At 39.0% G+C, this 23,548-nt stretch overlaps 1 protein-coding gene across 1 annotated transcript; it reads left to right on the top strand.

Annotated features, from left to right (window-relative positions):
* Positions 1-10,622: 10,622 nt before the first annotated feature.
* unm_hu7912 (un-named hu7912) lies at positions 10,623-20,795 on the top strand. The gene is made up of 2 exons (XM_039680413.2): positions 10,623-10,743; positions 17,439-20,795. Exons 1-2 carry the CDS (start codon positions 10,735-10,737, stop codon positions 20,688-20,690), a joined length of 3,261 nt encoding a protein of 1,086 aa, XP_039536347.2. The 5' UTR covers positions 10,623-10,734; the 3' UTR covers positions 20,691-20,795.
* Positions 20,796-23,548: the final 2,753 nt, after the last annotated feature.

Raw genomic sequence — 23,548 nt, 5'->3', positions numbered from 1 at the left:
ATGTTACATGCCATATGTGACAGTCATTTATTCAGATTAGACTACTGGAGAAGATTTAAACCTGCCAATGGAAGAGGAGCAAGAGAGAGTTGGATGCACTCATTTAGCACACGCTAACACAAATCTCCAATAGTCAAACCTTACAAAGTTGCATATTTGTGAAATTATAAAGCATTGTTATTGTAAAAACGTTATGCCTATTATTTGTGCACTTTTTTGTTTTATTTTCTGATTTAGAGTAAGTTGTCTTAACATTTGCATGCATTGTGTGACTTTTAAACGTGTGGACCATATATGTAACAAACGTACTGCTCATATTGTCAGTGTGGTTGCATGCAAGGAGAGTTGAGGCATGAATCTATCATGAATCAGCACACATCAAAACCACTCTAAACCTCGGGAATACATAGCGAACCAAACTTTACATAGACAAAAGACAAAAATCCAATAGCCTGACTTCGTTATACTCGTATTCTAGTCAGAATGCGAATCTGATACTGGTCCATAGTTTGGAAGCAGGATTTGGCATTTTGATTCCCCTTTGAATTAGAATAAATTCTCAAATTATGTTGAAGCAAGAGCCATAAGAAAAGCTGCCTTGAACGACAGGTGTTTCATGTCCGACAGATGGATCGGCTCAAACAGGGCACCTTTCATGGCTTCCAGAACCGTGGAATGGTTCCACATTGGAACCATTGATTGAGGGAGGTCTGAGAGGATTTGACCTCTTAGCTCCTTTTAGGAAACGGATGACCAGATCATTTTTCCCCAGTGACTGGCCAGTTGCAGGTTTTGTAAATGCAGCTATGGCTGCCACATAAACTTTGAGCGTGGATGTGGTTCTGCCCTTATCCAGCTCCTCTTGAAGGAAGGAGAGCACTTCCGTAACCCTGCAGTCTAGGGGTGAAAAGCCTCGGGATTTCCACCAGCCAGCAAACACTTACCATTTTGAGACATAGAGTCGTCTAGGGAGGTTTGCGGGTACCCTATGATGGCCCATGCGTGCAGAGACCACAGCTCCGCGGCAAGGATGCCAAATCAAGCCCTTTGCCTGAGAGAGGAGGTCTTTCCTCATCGTTATTGGCCATTGGGCAGTGCTCGTCAGCTGCATCAGGACTGAGAACCAAGCTTGGTTTGTCCAGAGCGGAGCCAGAAGAAACACTAAGCATCCATTGTCCCTGATTCGTTCCAATACCTGAGGCAGGAGCGAAACAGGGAAAGGCATAGATCGGGCAGACATGGGCCAGCGCATCCCTGCTCTTGGAAAAAAAACTTTGGACAGTGAGCGTTCTCTTGGGACGCAAACAGGTCTACCTGCGCTCTGCCGAATGTTTCCCACAACAGTAGGACCGTCTGCGGGTGCAGAGACCATTGTCCTGCTGGAACATTGTTTCTGGACAGTCTGTCTGACCTCTAATGTTAATGTTAAGGTACATGTGCTGCTCTCAGTGACCGCAGATTGTGCTGAGCCTAGATCAGGAGGCGTTCCGTCAGCCTGTAAAGGTTTCGGGATCTGACGCCACCCTGGTGATTTATGTAGGTTACCACCGACACGTTGCCCAAGCGGACCAAGACGTGGTGTCCTTTTATACGGGGACAAAAGCACCTTCGAGACTCGCCACAGCCTGCGAGAGTAGATGCATCAGCTCAGACTCGATGCTGGCTCGTTTCCCTGATGATTCACAGGCAGACAGGGGAGGTCCACAGTGCTTGCCCAATCCTCACTGACCAATGCCAGTAAAGAGCAGCTGGCCTCCTCCGAGCTGGCTCGTCGTCATCGATGACGGAAGCAGCGGCAGACAGCGGCAGTTGTCCGTCGGTGAGCGGTCCGAGCGAAGCTGGAGGGCGAACCGGCGAGCTTTCGTGGGCTATAGAAAGGTTCAGGGACCCGTTGAGTACGCCGCTTTTTGCGGAGTGGTACTGTAGCGGGTGGAAGTGTAGACTCGGAGAAGGATGCCAGGCGAGTCCTCAGAGTCACCATAGGCTATAGCTCACAGTGAGGGCAGCTGCCATCAGAAAGTGCGAGAGCTGCATGATCCTCTCTCAGGCAGGAAATGCAGATCACACGGCAGTCCCCGTCGCAAAGTGTAAAGTATATATATATGCCGGATAGCGTAGCAGGAACGGCGACTGAATGCGGCGAGGTGAGGGGGCTTCAGATGCTTGTGGCTCGTCCCATGGAAGGCTTTTCCAGATGGCGCAGCTTCTCGCTCCGGATCCAGCGATGCGCAAGCTTCGCTAAAGAGATGAAAAATCAGTGATATCAGCCCATCGAGCAATATCTATTGGGCTAGGCCATGCCCACTTCGGCGGAAAGGTGACGTAGTGGGTGCGAAGCGCCCCATAGGACTGTCACCAAAGGGCCGTTCTCGATAGGTTTCTGCAGTTGCCGCAGGACAGCCAATAGGCATGCAAGCCGCCTTGCCTATGTCTGCAAGCTGCCGCAACACCTTTTACATTAATTCAAAATTAAGGGTCATTTTTGGCTTCAATATCTTGTGTAAAAGAGGTTTTCCCCTAGCATAAGATATTACGCAGTACGAGAAAACCTCTCGTAAGTGAATGTGCATTTAGATCACTCTCTCCTGGATTTCTTAGTCTGCCTGCACATTATAGGTCAGTGCAGTCGTTCAAAGCGATTTATGCAACTCTCTATTACTTGCAGCATCATTACTTAGGTTCATAAATCCAGCTACTGCCAGCTAGCCTCATTTGCCCACCATGATGTAAAGTGTGTGTAAGAGTGTGTGTAGGAGATAAATGGAGATTCTCCTCTCCGACAGGCAGAGGGGTCTGACAGCATTTCCATGGATTTAAATGAACACAGAACTCTCTGTCAAGCTATAAGCACCTTCTTTTCTTCTTAAGACTATAACGTCAGTTTACTTGGTCTCCATGGAGAGCTGCCCTCAGCATGCCATTTCTCAGCCTTGGAAAAAACACTATCTACATTGCAATTTTTGGCTTTTGCGTAATTGAGGTAACCATGGATACTACAGCCTTTCCTCCTCAAAAAGTAGGAGATTTCAGTTTGGTTGTACATTGTCTGGATTTCATACACTCATTTGAATGTTTCTGAATCTTAAAGACCATTTAGATGGTTGAGAAAAAGCTTAAGTGATTTTTAGCTTTCCTTTCACCATCTGCATTTCTGTTGATATTACCCAGCAAGCAAAAGCGTTCATTTCACCATCTCTAGACCCAATATAGTTTGGCTATGAGTAAACCACTTCTAGCTAAAATGTTTACATGTCGTTTTTGCCAATATAACTTGCTTGATGTATGATATTCCATCATGCAATCAACGTCAACAAGAGGTTTAGTTTCATTTCTTTGACATGTTATATAATTGATGACTAGACTATTCTTGGCCTATGGTTTAGACATCTATATTGAATTTTCAGTGACAGCCTAAATTTTAGCCTTTACCTCATGGCTGTGTTTGAATGGCTATACGCTGATGTCACGCAGCCGCCATTTTGAATTGGCTCCGGTGGGAAGAAACCAGAAGTGTCGCCTTTAATCACAGGAGAGTCACGAATGCGATGGTTGTGTTTTATGTAGAAATTAGTTATTCTAAAAATGTACATACATTTCTTTCATACTTTAGACTACATACAATGAAATTCATTTATAAATAAAATAATTTTTTATATATATAATTCAGAACGTAAAAAAAGAAGCAAAAATGAAATATACATATCCTATATTGGATATTAACATCCAATAGTGTAAATCGCGGCAGCTGCTTCAGGTTGGTAGTCCAAGGCATTGTTGTTTAGTGCCGCTTTCGATTTCAAAATGGCGGCTGCGTGAAATTAGCGTATTAGACGTCTTTTAAACGCAAAAAATGATTGCTGGGAAAATGCGAGATGCCTTAAGCAAATGACCAAGGGAAGGAATCTCACCATCACTGATATTTGGGTAAAAGGATGAAGGAATAGGAAGCACAAACCAACCCTCTGTCCATGTGCCAAGTCACCCTGGCAAGATATTTCACCAGACATCACCATGCATTACCATGGACAGAGGTTGCTTTCATTAAACACTGCTGCATATTCTAAGTTTGAGGCTTCAGTAAGTCTTTATGCATTTAGCAAAGGCTCACTGATAAACCAAATTTCCTGACAACAACAAAAAAATGAGAGCTACAAAGATCTTTCTGTTAATTTAGTGAAAAAACTCAATGAATATCATTCTTCTTTGTGTTCAAACAGTGAATATATACATCTTACTTTAACTTGCTGGACAAAGGTTGCCCAGGAAAAAAAAATAGTGTAAAAACACATGCTAATGAAATGCTGCACAACTCCCCAGTGAGTCCCTTAATTTTAGCACGGTAACTAACCTTTACTCAAACACATTCTGCTTTCTGTTGTCACACTCTAATGTACTTTCCCTGTTACTTCTCTTCCATAATGGTGCTGCAGCTGTGGATAAAAAAAAAAGTATCAAATTTAAATAAAACATGTATATACCACATGCTGTTCTCATTCAGCACGAATAGTCAATTAGGTTATGTACAGTTAGGTTTTATAACATCATATTGGTGTACTGTATAATATAATCTCATATAAGACATCAGCTGAGAAAAGGAGGAAACTTGACAGCTCTAAGTCTTTTTTACTACCTCCATGCACCTTGCTTTTACACAAGGTAGTCATTAGCAAATGCCCTTGTGATGTCTGCAAAAAGCAAGAGCTCGTCTTAAAGAAACAGCTTGTCTTTTACCAAAATTACAAAATAGGAATATATTGCATTATAATATATAAAAACCAGAGATTATATAATGTCCATAACATGCTCACTAAAACAATGCATGTGACATGTTGTTAATAACAAATGCACGTCACTTGAAAACGTTACTGAAATGTTAATTAACCTGTGGGAATTTATTTTAAAGTGTACTTCATAATCAGATGAACAGATCAACAAGCTTGAACAAAATGACTCAGCGTGTGGAGGATGAAAAATCAATATTTGCTAAAACCCCTCAAGGCATCACTTGCTGTTCTTCACTAGCAGTACATTATAATTCCAGATCATCTGGATCTTTCTAGCTGTGCTTTTGCTTGTACAACTGTAAGGTGATTAAGTGACTGCTTGTGACAGGTGTAAATGGCGGTAATTACTGTTCTTGTCAGAAGGATGGAGTTGCAGTCTGATTATTAAATTATATGGAATGTGGATCCTTTGTTATTAAATAATGTTAAGGTTGCTCTAACGTGGGATTAAAAGTGACTGAACACGACTTGCATACATATTTATCAGTAGGCTACATAAAATAGCGTAATAATCAAATTACCCATTTATCAGGTTCAATGAGAGTTCACATTAAAAAAGTACATATCTTGATCATTATAACATTTAAAATAGAAGATACTGTATATAAAAGCATAGAAGAGGTATGTTTAAATAACTGAAGGAATGAATTGCATTTTAATATATTTTTGATTGAAATACAGTAAATAGACCCAGCGACCAAATTGGTATGGCTAATTTGACATGTTTGAATGAATCATGCTACGTAAGATATCTTGATAACACATGTATTAGTCAGTTAGGAGCTGTTCAAACAGCAGTAGACATTGGTTTGAACAGTCTAATGGTGTAAACCTGATTGATCCTCTGTGCAGGCCTCTTACAAGAAAAGGATTTGCAGCCAGGACATTGATCTTCCTCTTCCTCCTAAGAGTCTCTGGAGCAGCTGAGACACCTGCTAGCATGCAGCTGATAGACAGCCTCTAATGCCTGCATGCTCCTTGGAAGGAGTTGCATTATTTTTACCTAGAAAGATCAAAGCCTGTAGCTGAGCTTCTCTCCATGGCTCTGTGGTGGTGCCCTGGGTCCTCACACCTTGTGCGTTGTGGGACCGACTCCTGTCATGCTGCATCATTTCAAACCCATATGGGAGCAGACAGATGGTGGGCAGGCTAAACCAATGGGAAAGCTGGGTTGCCATGCCAATAACAGCGATGACTTCCCACTAACAGAGAAGGACAGAGGCACAGTAGCCTACAGTATGAACATTGTATTTTATTACTACATGTAAAATGTGAAGAATATTGCTAAGAGTGCAACAGTCACCCCCCCACGCAGAAGCCTTGCTTCAGTAAATATTCTTTACTTATTTTTTTTTTAAATTCAGTAAGAGTTCCTGGCCTTAAACCAATACAACCAATTCCAAGATGAATACAATATTACAAACTTTCATTTGAGGCAAAAAAAAAACAATAGTATTTGAAAAAGGCCAACAAAGTAATTTATAAAACATTGTGAATGACTTAGCCTAATTCAAATAATTGTACAATATAACACTACTGACGCAGGCCTATAATCATTATATTAAACATACTTTCAGTTGTAAAATATTCATCGTCAACATATTTTGTTCCTGAATGTGTCAGTGAATGTGAATCAGTGTTTTCGAATTAAGTGAATGATTCAATGGTTCAAGATGGTCACGTGATTCATTCCTGTCTCTTGAGTACTTATTTTGAATAATAAGTAATTACACCACGACCGCTAAAAAAGTATTTTATATATAGTGCGTGTGTGTAGTATGAATGTGCTCTGGACGTACTATATCGCTATGTTGTCATTATCATGTGACCTACCAGCATCAGTTACTTTGCTTCACTGCCATTCAAAAATCATCTCCTGTGGCCTCATGGGATAGTAAAGTGTATATCATATGCACACTTCAGAATCTCGCCGATAGTAGTAGGTCATCCGGGTACTTTTTGCCTATTGTGTTTTAATTCGGATATAAGCTCTTTAGTGACATACTGTTTTTGACCTACTATATAGTAGGGAAGTATGAAATTCCGGATGCAGCCGGTCACTTGTTTCAGTCCTGAATGAATCAATGTTTTTGAATGATTGGGTAAAGTGAATCACTCCATAACTCAAGAAAAAAGAAAAAAAAAAGAAAAAAAAAACAGTCACTTGTCGCCACCTACTGGCATAACATACAAAGAGTATGTAATAGTTGAATGCACATACTGAACGCGCAAACATGGACAAGCCGTGATAAAAAACAAACAATAAAACAAACAAAGTCCCACTCAACCAATCATATTGAAGGACCAGGCTATCTATGGTATAACAAATAAATAAATAGTTTGAGAGTGTGGGGAGAGTCATTCAGTTACATCAAATGTGGGGATTTACAGAACTTTTTTTTGCAATATTTTTTTTTATAGAAATGGTGACTTCAGGATTATGGGTAGTGTAGTTCTTCACCAGGAGAAATATGTTGTTCTCTATGTATGTTCTCTCTAAAAATCTGTTTTAGGCTACTATGGATCATCTTTAAGAATTTTTACTATATAAAAAAAGACTGTTGTTCAGTAGTATGTGCACAGTACCATTTGAACTAAGCTGGTAACTGTCACAATAATGCTCTGTTTTGTTTCTTTTTCAAGGACTTGGTTTGTTTCTCTTCATTTACCTGGTCCCTTTGTTCTAGTATCCTGCCAGTCATCTGTTTCCTGGAAAATTCATTAACAATCACACCTGTCTGTATTTAGTTTATCACCAAGTCTTTTTAAGTTCCTCAATTCCATTCATTTATTTTCTCAGCGTTTGTCCACGCTGTTGCGTTTTGTTTGTTACCTTGGATTATCTGTTTTGCCTTATTTAATAAAACTACTCCATTATTTTGAACCAACTCACTTATCTTCATCATCTGTTGACATTAACGTTAGAGTAACAACACGGTCTCTGCCTTTTGCTTTGGATTATACATAAGAACACCACTTACCAGCCTGTGAAACTGTGAAACTGCTGGTAACAACAGGCTTATTGCTTAAATCAGCTATATCCTGATAAACTTGTCATATAGTCACCTTCAGATGACTAAAAGCCTTCTCTGTGCCCTTTTCAGATTTCTTTCCGGCAATAAGATACGATGAACATGGCACCCCTTAGCTCAGCAGTCTTGTCTCTGCTAATTCATTTCTCCAGTGCTTTCCTAAATGTACCTCTGCCGCACAGACACTCTCTTGTGATGGTGACACTGTAATGAGTTTGCTATCAGCAGGGCAGAACCATAAATTCAACCTAGACAGAGAGAGAGAGAGAGAGGGGGGGGGGGGGAGGCTCAGGTGTAGTTGAGCACTGCCTTGATTATTCTCAGAAAGGCTGAGGGGTCTTAATCAGCTTTATAGTGTTATTATTGAGATGACAGAAGCGGTGATATTATGAGTTACATATGACATATATGAGATTCTAGGTGTAATATCTAAGAGCTCTTTCAATGGTTTGATGCCACTAATCTTGCAAATCCTGGAAAATCCAGTGCTTAGCTTGTATTGTATCTGCCTGGTACCTTGTGACTTTGTTTCCTAACATGACAGATAAGCAGAACCTGTGTGATCTTACTCTTAGTTGTGTCAATATTTACAGGCTGCAAACATTTTTAATTACACCATCCTTCAAAGACAGCCTTTTTGCAGAAGATTCATGGCCAATCTGCGATGCTTGCCAGACACAAAACACACATGGCAGTAAAATAATACATATTAACTCTAACTTTAACTAACAGAACATAAAACTCATAACAAAAAAGAAAAATATTTTTTAAATAAAATGAGAAGGTTCACACATGGAATTTTGGGAATGCCATTCACAAATTATAAGGCAATTCTTTTACTTTACTTTAATTAGAAATACAACTAACTGTTTTGCCTTGAAAGAATATATGAATTCCATCAAAACAACTGATCATTTTTACTTCTGAAAAACATGTTCTACAATATTTTACAGTTATGCTATAGTTTTTTATGATGATAGATTAAGATTAAAATAACCAATTGACAGTTTTTATACTGTTGCATTTTTTTAAAGTGCAACTGACAGTGTATTTAATATACATTTTTATCTTTCAACAAAATATTTCCTTCTGTTTCTCTCCTTAATTTGCATACTCAAAACTGAATACTGATGAGGCTGTCTTTTCATAGTATGACAAAAGGCGGAGAAAGATGCCTCGAGACATAGAATAAAAGCTGAGTCACACCTCAGCAAACAAGCGCTAGAGACCAGGAAGAAGATAACAAGAAAACCAAAGAATAAAATGTCAGCTGCCAGCAGTGTTTTGCACTGTAATGACAGACGGAGAAAATAGTGCTCATCAAAAACATTTTTGCTCTTTTTCATCGCATTGCATGAAGAAAATTCCAATAAGGAATCCAATTGCTCCAGTAAGATAGTTCACAAAATTACAAGCCTGTCAGTCACTTTAAAGTTGTAGGATGTGCACAAGCAAGATTTAAACCAATAAAAGTTTTACTCTTAGTGAGGTAAACAGGATTTACAGCTACAATAATGCTATTCAGCTGACTTTACTCATGATCCTATAGTGTCTTCATTCAGAGTGCCTTTTTTTTGGTCATGTTTGATTAAATAGCCCTCAACATCAGCCACAAATCACACTGATGTGGAAATCAATGGCAAACATGTCTTGATCCCTTAAGCAGTAGTTTGCTACTATTGTGCACTTCTGTTTTCAGCTAATTGAATAAACGGGGCAGGAGCAACAGTGCAAATACAGTTCCATTCTTAGAAAGAGGTTGGGTTGTCAATATTTCTTGGGTTGTCAATATTTTCAGTTTCATCCATAAAGGCATTATTAATAGGCCTACATAAAGGGCAACTTGACTTTTGTTCTTTTATTTACATCACAAATTCTCTATAAACATGAATTCCACATCTAAAATAATTTTATCCCTAAATTATTTTCCCAAATAAATATTAAACTAGCTTTATACCAACATTTGAAAGAGTAAAAAAAATATTACATATAAATGAATACATTTTTCTATGGGCTATATGCACGCAAGAGTTCCGCATTTGACGCAATGCTCTACATTTTCCGGTTGGGGAGAATAAAGCAGAGGAAAACCGAGAAAAACGGGATTATGGCAGAGTCTTGAAAATTTACTGTCCTCCCGTCTTTGAAACGAAACTTTCATACGTTTAGATGTAATTTAGTTATGTTTATTTAATATAATTTGAAAAAGAAACAAACACAACGAGGGGTGTCTGATAACCATGGAGTATAAAATTCAATATAAATTCTCGCAATTGCATTGGACTCTACGATTGGCGGAAGTTATCGAGCATCCTTACACCTTCACCGGAAATACCATCGTGCATAGTGGTAAATCAGGTCCACATTTGAACTTTGACCTTGGAACACAACCACAACTTTTTTGTGGCCTATTTTTTTTTTCTAAACTAACAAATATTCTATTAAACATTTTTTTATATTATAAATTGTAAGATAGATAGATAGATAGATAGATAATCTTTGTTCTTTAAATGGATACTTATCAGCAAGATATGACACCTTCATAATTAAAATCATGTCTAAGCTGTGCCATCGCATATGTCTATCCAGCATGATTCGTGTGCATCACAAACACACACACACACACACACACACACAAGCGCGCGCGCAGGAAGGGTTTCAACATTTCAAGCATGCGCAGTCACTGCGCATCTCACACAAGAAGAAACGCAACGCATGAGGGATGCGGTCACACCCCCTCGTCTCGTCTCAGTACGCCCCCGAAACCCGTGGGCACTGGGCAAACAACAATACTTAAGGAGTTTGCAGCCCACCCTACAGCATCTAATATGATATGGAGACTACGTAATCTCTAAAAAAAATCATTCACTGGTACACAGATCAATAGATTATCAGCACCTTCAGGATCTTAACTATGGATGAAGACGGTAAGATAAATGCGCACACTCCTAAAAGCTTAAAATACACTGGGAAAACAAAACTTGTGACTTCAGGAATTATTTTAGTAAGACTGATAGGTTGCAGTGGTTCTGCGTCTAACTGATGTGTTTTGCTCCTAAAGAAATTAACGTTAGGTCATTTTACGAGAGATGCTCGATAGTGCGGGGCTCGTGCCGCAGCAATAAATGGGAACAAAGTGTGCTTGTGTGTTACATTTTTGTGCGATGTAAAAGGTTTCATTTTCGCACTGCACATTCGCATTACTGTAAAACCACGACGTGTTAATCAGCTTCGTGAGATTCATTAACGATCCTTATGATCGAGGAGGGAGGATGTGCATGTACGCTTTACGGCGACCTTGTAAATCAGGTTGCTTTGTAAATCAGTAGATTGTGCGTTGAGGACTGTGGTTTTGCTAGGTATCCAGGCGACGGAGCATGTGGTAAAGTATGTGCTTGTCCGGAGTAGGGTTTAGTAGGAGTAAGTTTTATACTTATCATGTGGATAAATGACACATTTAACAGGAAATCTTGACATAACATACTTCTGGGAAGTTGACAAGTTCTGAGGTTTGACAATGTTCTATTTCATGTAGCAAACTATTTCTTATGTGATAATTAGGCAACATACATAAGTGAGAGGCCATATGGATTTTTTTGTGCCTTAAAGGGTTAGTTCACCCAAAAATGAAAATTCTGTCAGTATTTACTCACCCTCATGTTGTTCCAACCCCGTAAGACCTTCGTTCATCTTCGGAACACAAATTAAGATATTTAAGATATTAAAGGTGCCCTCTGGGATTTAAAATCAAATCATACAACATGTTCCATACCAGATGGGGGCAGTATACCTCCAGAAATACCTCCACGGCCACGCGCTCTCTCATGTCTTCAAACAATATGGGCGAGTGCTGTGTTGCTCTGTCTCCCTCGTGCATATTAATCAAATCAATTGACACGATAGTAAAAGGTTGGAAGACCGCAGTTTCACGTGGAGCATTTGGAGATTTTCAGAGATTAGAGACTAAATGAACAACATCTCAATACTAAATTATAAGGGCCGTCTCATAGACAAGTCGGTGCATTTCGACGATATGGGAAAATTAAAGCCCAGGCTATTATTTCTAGTTTTATGATATTCGATTTGTTCATATTACATTTTTTATCATTAGTTTGAATTAATTTGACAGACAGCATTCCCTGATGTGGACCACGCTAGCGTCTTTCAGAGCTGCCAACTCTCACAACACTTTTCACACACTCTCACGCCACACATCAATTTTGTCATGCACAGAAAAGGACACGGAGACCGATCTCAGCTCTCAGATTCTGTTCATTTTATTATGCAATTCAAACAATAAATACAGTATTGGCGCTTTACACGACAGATCCCTAGCACACGTGAACCGATCATCTCTACTAGCTAATGGTAAAAGAACACGAACACTGTTAAAAGATAAAGTATGCTACAACTTACCAAAATGTATTCCTCATGCATAATATCGACCAATTATTGTTTTTTAACTCTTCCCTGAACTGAAATGTAGTAGTGGGCTGTATTTTCCACACGACTGACGTCAGGTTCAAGTAAACACAAGCTGGCGCGAGCGCGACTCACTCGTGTACTGCAGTTTGGCTGGTGCTAACGTTGCCCGCCCGCATACCGCCTCCCATGGTCGAAACTGGTATTACGACACCTGCCGGGCCGGGGCTAGTAATTTAGCATGCTAATTCAGATTAATATCTCGGCAGCACTATAACGTGTCAGTTTTTTAATGACATCATCAACCTTATTTCTTCTCAATCTTTTGATGCGTGTAGCTCATTTTTGGGATATTTTAACCTCAATTTTTACAGATGGCACCTTTAAGATCGCTCCTGCATACAGTCCATAGGCTTCTTGAGGGACTGGCTCTTGCTGTCCTCGAAAAGTCATTAAAGACATCGTTAAAATAGTCCAAGTGACTACAGGGGCTCAATCTTAAGTTTATCAAACGACGAGAACACTTTTGTGCGCAAAAAAACAAAAAAAATAACGACTTTATTTCAACTATTCGTTTATTTCTCCCTCTGCGCGAGTCAGGTTACTAGTTTAATAGCGTAAGCTTCTGTTATTGTACGTCACACGCATCACACACACATGACCAGCGTCGGCCAATAGTGAGCCCACGTGTGACGTAGCTCTACGCAATCACACTACGTTAACTGACTTACAGGCTCATGGAGAAGGAAGTGAATAGTTGAAATAAAGTCGTTATTTTTGTTGTTTTTTTGCGCACAAAAGTTTTCTCGTCGTTTGATAAAGTTAAGATTGAGCCCCTGTAGTCACTTTGACTATTTTAACGATGTCTTTAATGACTTTTCGGGGGCAGCAAGAGCCAGTCCCTCAAGAAGCCTATGGACTGTATGCAGGAGCGATCTTAATATCTTAAATATCTTAATTTGTGTTCCGAAGATGAACGAAGGTCTTACGGGGTTGGAACAACATGAGGGTGAGTAAATACTGACAGAATTTTCATTTTTGGGTGAACTAACCCTTTAATACCATTAAATTGAAATTGTGAAGGCAGAGAAGTGATTGCTATGGTAAAACATAAAATAAATGACACTTTCTTTGTGCCTTTAACCTAAAATCGAAAAACCCGACCATGATCATAGATGTTTCAATGGATAATCAATTCAATATTATAAAAATTATACTCTACGTATAATCAAAAAGAGGGCCAGAGAGAGAGAGAGAGAAATCTTATCGTCCATATCTTTTTTTCTTGCTCGGCTATATTTATTTTTAACAGACCATAAATGCTGAAACCCATTAAAGGAGCTTATACTGCAGCAGTCTTAATATGGTATGTCACACCTGTTGTTCTGAATAAATGCAATGGCTTGGAGAAAACAAAATGAATTTTTTTTTTTTTTTACAATATTATTGTACCACTTATGCAATTCAGATATCCAAACTAGAGGCTAGAATTAAAAAATATGTTTTCCCATTAAGTTTTAGACAGTATAATTTCGGATGCATGAGTGCCTTAATTAAATGTTTAGGACAATCACCCCCTCAAGGGCTGAGTGGATTGTGCTGTTGTTTTTATTGATTTAACTTAAGTGTAATAAGCGTAATTGTTAGCAATGCGTTTGTCTAAATCCATTCTGAGATATTAAATGGTGTAGTGCCCCCAGGTGGTACACATCATAATATTAAAATAGCTGTAATATTTATGTTTTATCTATAATTTGTTCTCATAAACTACTGAAAAATGCAATGCAGCTTTGGTTGTAATAGCAGGGATCTAGTTTTGTAGTTCAATTGAAGAGGAAAATAAATGTGCTATTTATTTGGAATATAAATGTGCTGAATAAAGACATTATGTTTGCAGTTGAAAAGAAAAGCTGAGAAAACAGAGAAACTGACGTTTCCAATCGATTCTCTCATGACCTTAAACTAAAAAAATGAAGACATTTGTGGTTCATACTAGGTAGGTATAATCCTTTGGACTTTCAGTTCCACAAAAATTCCTTTGAGCTTTCTTGTTGGAAAAGAAAAGAAAAGTCGCCTCCAAAACCACAGTCTCTACAGAATCATCCAGCTGGGCTGCTTTCACTGAGATACTCAGATGCATCTTTCCCATTATCCATTGTGTCCAAATATAGCCTCCTTGCCTCATATCAGGCCAAAAAAAAAAAAAAAAACCTACTCTGCTCATTTGAGGAATGGGTTGTGTATTTAAGGAGATAGGCCTCATGTGAGATTAACTGCTCCTGCTAACACTTTCTGCTGTCATGGTTTCTTGGAGTCAGACTGTAGCTTAAAGGAATTTTTCATTACTCTCAATGTGTGTAACTGACTCGTTCATGACTGATTCACTCCAGATTCATTTGTGACTTAGCTGACGATCGTCATATTTCATGACCAGTTTTTTTTTTAAATCCTTCTGAACTTTTCATGCCCTCTCCTGCAAATGTACGTATACATAATTAGTACTTCCTAAGCGTGGTTGTTTTCAAGAATGAATGAAGTGAAAGGAAGCTGTAGACTGTGATGGAAGTGTCAGAGACAGGTGGTGATGACAGTCAGTTCTTAGTCACAGGTACTGGCTCTGCTGCTAGCCGTGAAAATGCCTGCTGATCAGCCACCTTGCATAAAGGAAGAAGGGAATTATTAACATCTACTTTGCCCAAGATGTATGTTTTGGCTTTTTAATGTTTTAATCAAGGGTTGGTGATGGCGCAGTGGATAGACACATGACTCTGGTGTGAGAGACCCGGGTTGGAATCCACTGTGAGACACCAATATGTCCCTGAGCATGACACTTAACCCCTAGTCGCTCCAGAGGTGTGCGACCTCTGACATATATAGCAATTCTAAGTCACTTTGGATAAAAGCGTTAGCTAAATGAATAATAATGTAATCCAAAAGAAAAATGACAATGCCCTCAAAACTCTCTCTCATGCATGCTCTATTTTTTTGTCCTCATTATATTTCTATTTGTGGAACTTTACTTTTAAATAATCGTCCTTCTAAATTAATGCTAAATGCTGGTTAGCTGACCAAAGGAAAATGTTTTTTTTATTCTCTGTGATTCAGTGTAATCTAATACTGTACACCGAGGTGGGTCAACGGGGGGTGATGCAGCAATATTTTATTTAATTATATGATACGTGTGAACCTAATTTAAATGAACCACAGATTCTCTCAGCTTTTATGTTACTTCTCTATCCTTTTGTGACCTACAATGTTAAGTGCATAAGGAGAAGGACAGTGAGAGATGGTGGGCAGATATTAGCTCACCAAGAGGACATTATACCTACGTCAGCTAGAATCAGAACCAGTGAAAATGGCAGCCCAAAGGAACCTGATTCGTAAGCATTTACTATGAGTGACACTGTATATAAATAGCTTTCAAAATGTGTGATTCAGCTCTCTTTAACAATTGGAGAGGTCCAGATGGCATTTTGTATATCATTTGATTTGATATATATAAAAAACATGTCCATACTCTGTATTGGTTTAGTATTGTTAGTTCAAAAAGTGCATACACAAAATATGTTGCAAAGCCGAAATTCTAGGTCTGTTCCAGATTCATCCAGTGAAAAGAGTGAAGGTGTGCGTGTGTGTGTGTGTTTAGACTGCTCATCGTTCCTTTCTCAGCAGGATGAACAGATGGTTTTCAGGGATGGCTGAAAGGAGGTAGCCAGTATGTGGGGCTCCATAACTCCTACTGTCATTAAAAAAATCCCTGAAAAGCCAAACATTATAAGTAATCTCAAATTTGGCTCCTAAACCTTTGTAGACACCACACACCCATTCTACTGTATCCCAGGCTAAATAAGTAACCAAATACAATATCATATTGTAGGTAAACACCTTTTCACCTTTTGTTTTGAAAATGCATATATTCAATAAGACAAAAAAAGAAGATAGTCTCAATAAAGCAAAGTACTGAAAACAGCGAAAATTAGAGTAATCATAAATATAGACCTGGTGCATCACTTGCATGGTCCTTGTGTTTCTAGGTGCAGCTGAAACTGCAGAATTGGATCAGAACTGGTCTTCTATTCTAAATGAACATTGTGCTATATCTACCATCTATGTGAAACTACCACCTAACCTTATTTTCACTCTATTCATTTTTATTTCCCCAAAGAGCAGTGGCACTATTATTAATGATGAGCAGGAGTAGAGCTGTTGCAGTAGGATGCGGAAAAACTGTATGCTATTTTGTTGTAGGAAAAAAGGAAAAAAATAAAGTTGTTTTAGAGAGGACTGTTTTATCAATGCCTCCAACTTTCTCCCAATTTCCATTCAGTGTTGTTTTATTTGTTTAGCATTCTGCAATTTCTCTGAACAGTGTTTATGCATGACATGGCATTGTAACAAAATAAACTTAACTCTAAACTTCTGCAGTAATCATATTAAGCAAAAAGCCTTTTTACTTTAAAGGGACACCAGGCAGGAATGCTGTTTTTGTCAAACAGCGACTCCTAGAGTAACTGTGGAGTAATTGTTTTTAATGTTACTGTCGTAAATACCACTCACGGAGATCGTGAGGTGTTACATAGTATACAATAGTACATCGTGTTTAATTTGTCGTTTAATGAGATCTAATATATGTTGTTAGTGGTGAGAATTTTCACATGATTAAATACATATCCCCATGAACTATAATGGTCCAGAGGAAGAATTTTTGCCATGCGTGTTACAGATTCTGGGTTCTTCTAATCCCTACTAATAGTATAGTTTATTTCCCTCACCAAAACCGATCGGGACGGCCACCATTCAACCCGAAAGAAGTCATTTAACCATTTCAATAACTCTGAAGCTGTTAAATTAAGCTAAAATAACTGCATAGTGTCCCTTAAAATTTCGCAGCCACGTGAATGATGCCTATAAGAGACCATGTGTGCACATAGTAGTACATAACAGTGATTCAGTGTATGCATTGTGAAGCAAGATAATTTGAGAATGATTGCTTTTCGAAGTATTTTGCGAATCCAATGATAAGTCATAAAAATCTCTCTTTAATGTTCTCTTAAATGCATTATGCTCTTTTCTAAGCATACATGGATCGTTTTCAAAGAGCTGACTTTAAATGGGATCCTTTATCCATACTATTCAGGTATGCAAGTGGTCAATTTAAAGAAATGGTGTATCTAATAAGGCTGTTTTTGATTCTCTTTAGGAGACAACAACTGAGGGGAGAAATATCGGGGGCGCATTTAAGATGACACGTACGGATCCCCCTGACATATTAACATCATCTTTGTTTCAAGACATAAAAATTGGCCCAAACTCTGGGCTCTCAAAGTACTCTGAATCTTCTAAGCAATGTGATTGCCAAATGGTTGGCCCACTGGATCAAAATTTCGAAACCATTAACAAAAGACATTGCCGTAGCTTTGACTTCATTGAGTCACTGGATGACCCAAAGGACTTTTCCTCATCTATGGAGTATCCTTACAGGTCTGATCAGCAAACAGTAAGTAAGGATGCAGTCTGGAATGGCATTGGGCAGCAGGGACACTTACGTTTTTCCTCACCAGATCTATTCAACTCAAGACACTCCCAACAACAAATCAGCACAGACAAAAACAATGAGGCAGCAAGGACTAGTGTTCATGGTAAGCCTCGCTCAAAAAGTGCTCCCAGGGTTCGAGCCACCCTGACCCCTGTGCCCATCACTGTCTCTCCACCTACGACCATGAGGCGTCGATCTCCAGTGGACCCCCAGAAGAGATCTGAAGGTTTGCCAAATCGAGAAGCCTCTCATTCAAACAGGGCTTTAGTTAACGAAGTTCATCCAATCAAGTTACAACCCCACACACCCCTCTATGTTTCTGATTGTTTTGAGGAGAGTAGACAGGAGACACAAACTAACACTCCCCATGTAAGGTGCCGTGTTGATATTAAGCCAGATGCCTCAGTTCTCCAGCACACTGCAGGGAAGATGCCTACTCACAGAAGTAATGTTCCCTGGCAGCTTTCCTCAACATCAGGGATCAGGAACGTCTCTTTTCCAAGTCAGACATCCACCTCTAGAACGCCTACTCCTAGTGAGTGTTACAACATGGAATATAGGCAAGCATATCAATATCCCAACAGCTTGTCCGGTTGTTACATTCAGTCTGGGGAGATCCCTATCAGAAGGACTTCTCCTAGAGACACAAGGGAGCACAGGACCTTGTCTAATCCTAACATCCCAACCAAGTTCTTCTACACGGACGATCCCTGCAGGTATCCGTTTCAACCACAGTGTAGGACATATTATCAGGATGACCAGTACAGTATTAACAGCAGCAACAGCCAAAATCCCTCCGTCAGTAGTCAATATGTACTTGACCCAAGGACTCGTTGGGTTCATACTTTGCCTGTGCGTTCGTACTATGCAGATTCCCATCGTGAACCCTTGGATCCATTTTATGGTAGACCATATTCAGTGAGTGAGCCAGGGCCATACTTCATATCTACTCCTCAGAGTGAAACATACTTTCAGGAGGATCCAAGAGCATATGCTGTTCCTTCTGACCCCTCAAAGATGTTCTATACACGGCCTTGCCATTACCCAGCAGAAATAAACAATCCTATGAGAGCATATCATACGGAGGGACGGCGGCGGCCACGTATGTCCGAGGTCTTTTCAGATGACTGGCACCGGTCAAGCATTGCTACATATTCCAGTCAGTATGCATCCTCACAGGCTACTCCTCAGCGAGTGCCATCGATAAGCCCATGGTATCCCAATGACTTTACAGAGCCAACTCGTTTAGGAGCAGATGTCCGAAACTACTCAAAATCCTGGGACAACATTCTCATTCCTCCTATGGACCGAGAACATGGTGTTTCGCGAGGCAGGAGTTACGAGAACCTTCTCCATCATGGAAGACCAGGAGTTCCTTCAAATAATAACCAACAACCGCTTATTGTAAACCTTTCTAGTTCGCCAAGACGTTACGCTGCCTTGTCACTCTCTGAAAACTGTTTAGAAAAGTGTGCTGGTGACAGACAAAACAGTGCGAGGGGACAATGGTATGTAACCCCAGAAATTACAATAACTGACAATGACATCCGTGCTGCAAATAGCAACAAGAGAGATGGGGGAACAATCAGCTGGAATACCCAAAATACAGCCCGATGTCAAACTGCAAACTTGCATAATTTACAGAGACCAGCAAACCCACCAGAATCCACAGAGAGGAAGAACAATAATTACTCCCTGCAGCAAAGCCTCGAACAGCTTGATGAGCTGCTAGCCGACCTAGTCATTGATTACAAACCTCAAAATAGCAGGAGACCAAGCAAGGATCTGATAGACCAACTCAAACAATTGATTCAAGATGACGAGACCAAAGAAGGGAAGAGGGACATGGATCAAGAGGATTCAGGACTTTTGAACACACTTTCAGACTCTTCAAAGACCAGCCCAGACACATTTAAAGACCCAGACAGTGGTTGTGAGGGGTTTCAGCGGAGTGTTGAGGACATCTCTTTGAACCCCATTGCAGGCGAGGATGACACTATGGTGTGCTCCAACAGGAAATGCTTACGCAAAGACAATACATTCAATGCTTGCTTGTACTTCAAGTCCTGTCACAGCTGTTATACCTACTACTGTTCCAGAAACTGTAGGCGAGAAGACTGGGACACGCATAAAGAGAGCTGCCTTTATGGCCGGATTAGTAGTGTTTGCAGGCACATACTAAAGCACTGTCGAGAGAACTCTGACATTCATAAGGCTTTTTCGCGCATTGCTAGGGTAGGGTTTCTTTCCCGCGGGAGAGGAGTTCTGTTCCTGGGTTTTCCAAACCCCGGGTGTGCAGATAACTTTCTTCAAGTTGGTCTTGACAGCCTTACCATTTCTCCAACATATCTGTCCCTTCGAGAGTTAGACAGTTTCAAAGACAACCTTGGGCAATACTGCAAAGAATTGCAGAATGCAGGCAAGGAATATGACCCAGCTGAATGTTTCCTCCTGAATGTATCCATTGCTGTTGGAGACTTAGTGCCTAAACTTCCTTCACCCAAATTACAAACACCAACAGTTCGCAAGTATGCCAAGGTCTCATTGGCCTCTTCAAGCCCAGATAAGAAAATCTTTAAGAAAGAATGTGAAATGGAGACTCTGATTCTCACCCCTCCTCCTGGGACATCTGACATCGACAAGGAAGGCCAAGATGGCAGGAAAGCAAGAGAGATTTGTTTCATTAACATCCAAAGGGAGCTTCGTACAAGAGGTGTATTCCTTCGTCACGAGTTCCCACAAATATACAACCAGCTTTGTGAGTTTGTGGAGAGCAACAAAAGGTTCACCCCCACCACAATTTATCCCATTGATAAGAGAACCGGAAAGCAGTTCATGTGTATGATCATGGCAGCGTCTGAACCAAGAATGCTTGATTGGGTTGGTGCACCACACCTTTTAGATGACATTATATAATCCTATGCATCCAGCATTATCAAGCTTTTACTGTATAAAATAAGACTTAAATTACTAATGTTTTAGATATGTATTTTAATAGGGAGACTATATTTACTGTTTCTGTATGGCACTAAAACCTATTGTTAATTCGAGTTGCTAATGGGATAAAAAGCTATGTACAGTATTTATTAGAATATTTCTGAGCATATATGTTTTGTCTTAAAATCTGTTTCTTTTCAGCAACTACTATATATTTCATTGGTCCAAACAGAATCAGAAGACTTTTTTTGTGTGCTTTTTCTGAGCTGATATTTGGGGCAAACTCATTCTGCAGAATGCATTTAAATCTGTTAAATTGCTGTGTGTGTGTACTCTTATAGGCAAAGCTCAAATTAGACAAAATATTTATCAAAAACACACAAGGGGTGGGGGAATGTGCAGAACTTTGTGAATGACAGCTGTTCCAATTCTGTGGAAATTGTTGAACTTTTTGTGGATTATGCTTGGGACTGCAAGTGACTGTATTTCTTGTGCTAGTATGTTGCAGTGAGGATATAACAACTAGGATTCCATTGAAGAACCTATGGTGAAAGTCTCTATTTTTTCTCTTGCAATACAATAGTTTTTAAAAGTCATTGTCTTTAGCCCCTTGAGAGGATAAAAATGCACTTGCATGGAGATTGCATGCTGGCAAGGAAAATGCAAATTCACTTTAAATTTTGTGATGATTTGTAATTTCATTCACAGATAATGATCAGTATGGCAGACAGTCAAATAAACTGCTTGGAAGATTTCACTGTATTGTACATGGCAACTGCTTTCTGTATTGTATTTCTGGAATATTATATTTATTCACATGGTTAATTGAGCTGAAATTATTAACAACCTCTAACTTTACATGACAGGAAAACATTTGTCTTTGAGTAAATCCACATATCCATTATTTAAAAATAAGTATTGCTTATTTTTTTGCTAATTTATTCATCTGACACAAAAGATTATTAATCATATTCTGTATTTAATTTGTCATGGTATTGTAATGTTCTGAAATCATGATTTTATATTTAAACATCCATTGACATATTAATGTGTGAAAAAATATAAACATGTATATAAAATATGCTATTCATATTTTAATTATTTATAATTACTGACAAAACCTAGATGCCTATATTTGAAATGTAATATTTCAATAGAAAAATATAAAATTTGAAAAAGATTTAATCAATGGTGTATAACATCGTCTTACAAGCAGGATTGTTAGATTTAGCACTTTAATAAACTGCGGAGGGGAAAAACATTTATAAACAGTCCATTTAGATAATGTAATCAACAGCATGCACACAACAAACCTTACAGTGATTAATACGTAGTCAGTGTTACAGTGTTTATTTCTGTTGCCATTTTTATACCATGCATTATTTATTTATTTATTTACACTGCTCATTACCTGTTGTGTTCTGTTGATGAGTGCTGCTTTATTTATGTACTATGGTCAATAAATGCAACACCCAAAAGTACTAAATGTCTCATGCATTTGACTGATGATAATAATAATACATGACTAGTTCAGCCATGAAGCTCTATAAGCCTTCTGAGTGATTGGTGTCTTCAATGTAATGTTCCCAGTCAACGGATTTCACAGTATCATTACTACATCCCTAAGACAACAAATCAACCAAACGAATGCACATCTTTGCACGCTACGCACATTTTCATTCTAGGCCTCCATCTCCCCAGTACCACCTGCCTAGATCAGCTATACGGGGTTCTATCTCTTTCTAGCAGCATGTTTCATTTAATTTTATGGTTCGAGCATTTAGCAGAAGTGGTACTTGCTCTGCTGAAGTAGCAGCAACCATAGCTCCATCATCAGCAGCAGAAGGAGCGTAGATCTAGTCTACCAAGACCAAACCTACATTTTATTTACATTAATAAAATGTTTTAAAAACTATCCTGAGAGTTGTCATGACTGAAATATGATGATACAATCATTTTGTTATTATATGTAGTTATGGTAATTCAAGGGCATGCTTGTAAGAAAAACTATAAAGACATTTTTTTTTAATAGCTATATTACAGTTCTTTTAATGATTTTGTTTTGGCTGACAGCAGCATTTACCAAGCATGGAAATAGTTCAAAAGTAGGCAATAAGCATAATCAAACGGCCTTTTAAAGGCATTTAAGTGAAACGTGTGTCATAACGTTTGTACACTAAAACTGTAGACTAGATCTAACAACTGGAAAAGTGTTATGGAATACATGGTGTGAAAAGAATATACCAACAAATATTACTGCAGCGACATCTGCTGGTTAATACAGCTAAGCACATGAGAATAAGGCGTGCAGGATCCATTATAGACGTCGTTTTCAGCTAGTGACTCATTTTAGTGTAATTGCCAGTATCGTGATGGTAGAAACACAACTCATGCCTTGTGAGTGAAAAAAGTACTGATAGTAGCAGAAATATTACAGTAAATGCGTGACTGAAAATGACTTGAAATTATGCATTTCTGTTTACAAGCAAACGTAGGCTTACATTAATAAGAAAGAAACACTATGTATTTTACATTCAATTTCAAGATATTGATTTCAAGAGAAAAATAAGTCAATTGGTTATCAAATATTTAAACCGACAGCTGTATTCCTTAAACTTACAGTTTGTGTTTTTTGGCCACCAGGGGTCGCTAATCTCTTACAATTGCAAAGGCGTTTATCAATGATGCAAAGCATTAAGAGGGATTATGGATTTTGTCGTAAAAGCTGATGGATCTTTTATGGATGAGTGAATATACTGATGTTTAAACTTGTGTAACGCTGCGCTGTTTCACTTGCTCTAACAGTTTCACTATTAAGTTAGCAGTACACTAAACGG

This window comes from Pimephales promelas, chromosome 14 (genome assembly GCF_988280905.1).
Source record: "Pimephales promelas chromosome 14, fPimPro1.hap1.1, whole genome shotgun sequence".
Classification (NCBI taxonomy): domain Eukaryota; kingdom Metazoa; phylum Chordata; class Actinopteri; order Cypriniformes; family Leuciscidae; genus Pimephales; species Pimephales promelas.
This window is presented reverse-complemented; position numbering and strand designations above follow the sequence as displayed.